Source organism: Oryzias melastigma, linkage group LG20 (genome assembly GCF_002922805.2).
Source record: "Oryzias melastigma strain HK-1 linkage group LG20, ASM292280v2, whole genome shotgun sequence".
Taxonomy (NCBI): domain Eukaryota; kingdom Metazoa; phylum Chordata; class Actinopteri; order Beloniformes; family Adrianichthyidae; genus Oryzias; species Oryzias melastigma.
In genome coordinates this window covers 23,476,558-23,480,707 of record NC_050531.1, presented here as the reverse complement: position 1 = coordinate 23,480,707, position 4,150 = coordinate 23,476,558, and the positions used below count along the sequence as shown (strand labels likewise).

General features: G+C 39.3%; 1 protein-coding gene across 1 annotated transcript; it reads right to left on the bottom strand.

Annotated features, from left to right (window-relative positions):
• Position 1: 1 nt before the first annotated feature.
• On the bottom strand, positions 2 to 4,071 carry LOC112141575 (early endosome antigen 1-like). The gene is made up of 3 exons (XM_024264728.2): positions 4,027 to 4,071; positions 3,105 to 3,155; positions 2 to 1,421 (listed from the first exon to the last, which is right to left on the bottom strand). Exons 1-3 carry the CDS (start codon positions 4,069 to 4,071, stop codon positions 126 to 128), a joined length of 1,392 nt encoding a protein of 463 aa, XP_024120496.2. The 3' UTR covers positions 2 to 125.
• Positions 4,072 to 4,150: the final 79 nt, after the last annotated feature.

The window sequence follows — 4,150 nt, the reverse complement described above, 5'->3', positions numbered from 1 at the left end:
ATACTTGCTTCTAAAGTTTTTTGCTCCTATGCGGTAATTTCAGCTAATAGTAATCCTAAAGAATATGTCCTACCATATTTGAACTAATAGGAGAAACACCTATTAGTGTGTTGAAGCATTTTTCTTCAGAAGTAGACATCATCGCTGGAATTTGAAAGCTTCTTCTTCAGGTCAGCAACTTCAACATGAAGATGAATGTTTTCAGCTTCCGCCTTGTCAGTTTCAGCTAATAAATCATTACATTCAGTCTCCAATAATTGACGTTGCTGCAGAAGGCCAACCAGCGCATTTTTTTCCTCCTCGAGGTTCTTTGTTTCCTCTCGAAGGTGCCTCCCTTTCTCCAACACAGTGTTGTATTGTGCAGCCAGTTCAACTACTTCTTCTCGCTGCTGTTTCAGATGTGAAACCTTTTCCAGAAGCTTCTCCTTCTTATCTTCAAGTTGGGACTTTTCTTCTGAGATTTTAGCATTAGCCTCATTTAGATCCTTGTTTTTCTTCTGAAGATCTTGGAGTTCCTTCTCTAAAGCAACAATTGCTTGTTGTGGAACCTGGATCTGAACCTTAAGGTCTTTGATTTGGTTCTGGAGAAGGTCATGGTCTTTCTTTGCCTTCAAATTTTTCTCCTTCGCCTTTGTAACTCTGTCCTCAACATCGTTCAAATTTGAAAGCTTCTCCTGCAGGTCAGCAACTTCAACATGAAGATGAGCGATTTCAGCTTCCACCTGGTCAGTTTCTGCTTTTATATCATTACATTCAGTCTCAGATGTTTGACGTTGCTGCAGAAGGTCAGCCAGTCCCTTTCTTTCATCCTTGAGTTTCTCACTAAGGTGCCCCACTTCGTCCAGCAGACTGCTGCATTGATCAGTCAGTTCAACTACTTCTTCTTTCTGCTGATCCAGATGTGACAGCTTTTTCTGAAGCTTCTCTCGCTCGTCTTTAAGATGGGACTTCTCTTCTAAGAGTCTGTGACGTTCAGCTTTAACCTCATCCAGAATTTCCTCATTTCTCTTCTCGAGATCTTGGACATAGCTCTGGAGAAGGTTGTGTTCATTCCTTGCCTTCTCATTTTCAGCTGCGAACGCGTTGGTTTCTTTTTGAAGCAGTTCCAGTCGTCTCTTTTCCTTCTCAAGATCAACAATATGCTGACGAGTCTGCTCTGTCTGATCCAAAATCTCTTTCTCCATTTCAGAATTCAGCTCTGTGAGCTGTTGCCGTACTGCTATCATTGAAGCATAGTCTCTTTGCATCTTCTTTCGTTCCTGATTTTGTTTTTGTAACTCCTGGAGGTTTTGGCTTAGTTCCTCAGTTTGTTGGGTCAAAGCCCGGAATTGATCAAATTCGTTTCTCAATTCCAGTTCCAGGTGTAGTTTGCGTTCAATCTTTTTCTGGAGTTTCTTCAGTTGAGATTTCAGAGTTTTGTTCTCTTGTTCCAAACTGTTTTGCTCAGCCTTGAAGCCAGAAATTTCTTCTTTCATTTCTCGCAGTCGCTGAAGTTTGGACTGAAGTGCGTCTGTCACTTCTCTCAGTTGTTGGCTACTTTCTGAGACCTGAGACGTTCTTATCCTCTCTTCTTCATACATTTTTTCCACGTGGATCTCCTGTTCCACTTCCACTCTTAGATTCTCCACCTGCTTCACCAGTCTTTTGTTTTCCTTTAAAGCCGCTTTCCGTGACTTTTTCATGTCTTTGTATGAAGCATCTAAATCTTTCCTTCTCCGCAATTCCTTAGAAAGAGCCTCAGCATGTTTGCTCAAAGTGTCGTTTTGCTGCAGAATTCTCTCTGTGATGTTGTTCATTGCTTCAATGGAAACATCCATCTGCTCAAATTCTTCCACGTGCGACATTTTGAATGAACTTTCAGAGAAATGTAAAGCTCTTTCAAAGGTAGACATCCGTTTGCTCTGAAATACGCCAGTTAAAGAGAAATGAAAATGTGAAGTGAAGACGTACAATAATGTTTTATCATGTCACGTGATGTCATGTAATGTCATATGTCTATGTGATGGTGTCACAATGTGATGTCATTATTTGATGATGTCACTGTGTGATGATGTCACTACATAATGATGTCACTGTGTGATGATGTCACTATATAATGATGTCAGTGGTTGTGTTTGAATTCCCCCTCTAATGACTAAATAGTACGTTCACCATTTTCTATTGCTGTCTAAATCTACTAATTCCAAAATCGAGCGCTCTCAAAATTTTTTGAAAGTCTTTGCGAAAAACCAGCGTGCATCAATGCTCACTAGATTAGTGATGTAGACCACAATGCATTGGGGTTGAACAATTTTGAACAAAAAAACATGTTTAAATGTAAAATTCTGTGACTTTTCAACCATTACCGCAATAATTCGAGCGGTTTATGTCGAGCTGTTTTTCCTCCTTCAGAATCTGCTGGAATTGTCGTGTTAACGGTTGAAAAGTTACAATAAATCAAAGAACATAAAGACTACAGCTTTGGTGTTAAAGGGTTCAAAATTAGCTATGTATGAAGTTTCATCCTCCAGACTTTCCAGTTGATTTCTGAAACAAAGTGACTCTGATATCCTAGAAACATTAACTGTCTGAAGTAAACTGTGGATTTATAGCTGCGTCCGTAAGTCTTCTGACGCCTAAATCTGTCAGGTTTCCTGTTTCAAGTGGTTTATTGCTTCACAGCAAATGTCAACAAACCACGTTCTAAAATGGGAACTCATTATTTATTGGTATTGACTTTATTTTATTGGTGTGATGACTGGATGAATTTGGGCAAGATGCTTTATTTGCGTGACAGTCAGCATTGCAGCTCAAGTTTTCTCAAAAGCGGAAGCAAATGCATATTTCACTGCTAGTTGCTACAACATTGGCCTTTTTTCAGAGTGTTGTACACATCACTCTGATCCATCAGAGTGTGTTGTGAAGTTCAGCAGAACATTTGCTCACGACAGCATTTAGATGGAGGCTTCGTGGATGAGCCACTGCAGCTCCACTGCTTTACCCGTTCTTTTCTAAGCCGATACGCAGCTCCACATTCTACACTTTAATGTGCAACAGTTTCGGCTTAGTACCCATTCCAAGTCTAAACTAAGTAGTACTGTGTATGTCTCATAGCAACAAACCACGAGCCTGACTGAACATTTGACAGATCTTGTTGTTTTGGTTGCGGTGTAGAACTGCTCAAAGAGGCTCAGTGTGGTTAAGGTGTAAAACAAAAGCAATACGGTGAAGGACGCTCATAAATAATTACATAAATATCACCATATTAAATCAATACAAGTATCTGCAAACGGAATGTTGCGATATATCGACAAATTGATTTTATATATATATATTATACTTTTTATTTTGTTTAAAAGAATTAGTAAGTGATTCTTATAATAAATAGTACGTCAATGATTACATCTTGTGCAAAATAACCATGCTGCCATTACCATTTGCACCCTCCTTATTTTGTTGTCTGGAGTGGGTTGAGAATGTATGTAAAAATTAGATTGTACGGTAGTTAAATGCAAAATTAGCATTTCTGTAGTCAAATCAGCCGTCACTGAATTTTTTTATACGAGTATCATACAACACGCTCGGTAGCAGGTCCGTGCTGGCTGGAAAATCCCTAAGACTCAGCAGAGCTTTAGGAAATGTGATATTATTGCTCGTCATGAATGCATATTACTATTAAAGCATATGATAATTATATGAAATTAACTGTGCATTACTGTGTTTCTGCTTTTTAGAAATTCAATCCCAAAATCTCTTGTAGCACTGATATAAAATTGGTTAATTTTTGCTGTGAATGAATCCCAATCATCAACTTAGTACATTATAAATCCTCCACAGATCTACTTAGTAATTAAAACAATATTTCTCCCAAAAATATCGAGCATATTGAGCTCTGCTCAGTCAAAGACGACACTTTTTTTATATTCAACGATTAAAGTCCGAGTCAAGTCACGAGTCAGAGGTAGGAAAGTCCAAGTCGAGTCTAAAGTCGTCAAATTCATTACTCGAGTCTGACTCGAGTCCAAGTTATGTGACTCGAGCCCCCACCTCTGTCTGGTAGTACATGGACCTGACCCCAAACTCACGCGGCATCGTCCACATGACACCATGGGTGAACCCTTTCTCCTAATCTACAAACACATAAGGAGTGGATGACTCCACAAACCCTCCA

Coding starts and splice junctions, on each gene's coding strand:
- LOC112141575 (XM_024264728.2), bottom strand. CDS start 4,071: ATGCCGCGTGAGTTTGGGGTCAGGTCCATGTACTACCAGACAGAG. Junction 3,156..4,026: donor CCATGTACTACCAGACAGAG/GTGGGGGCTCGA, acceptor CTCTTTGAGCAG/TTCTACACCGCAACCAAAAC. Junction 1,422..3,104: donor TCAAATGTTCAGTCAGGCTC/GTGGTTTGTTGC, acceptor TTGGAACAAGAG/AACAAAACTCTGAAATCTCA.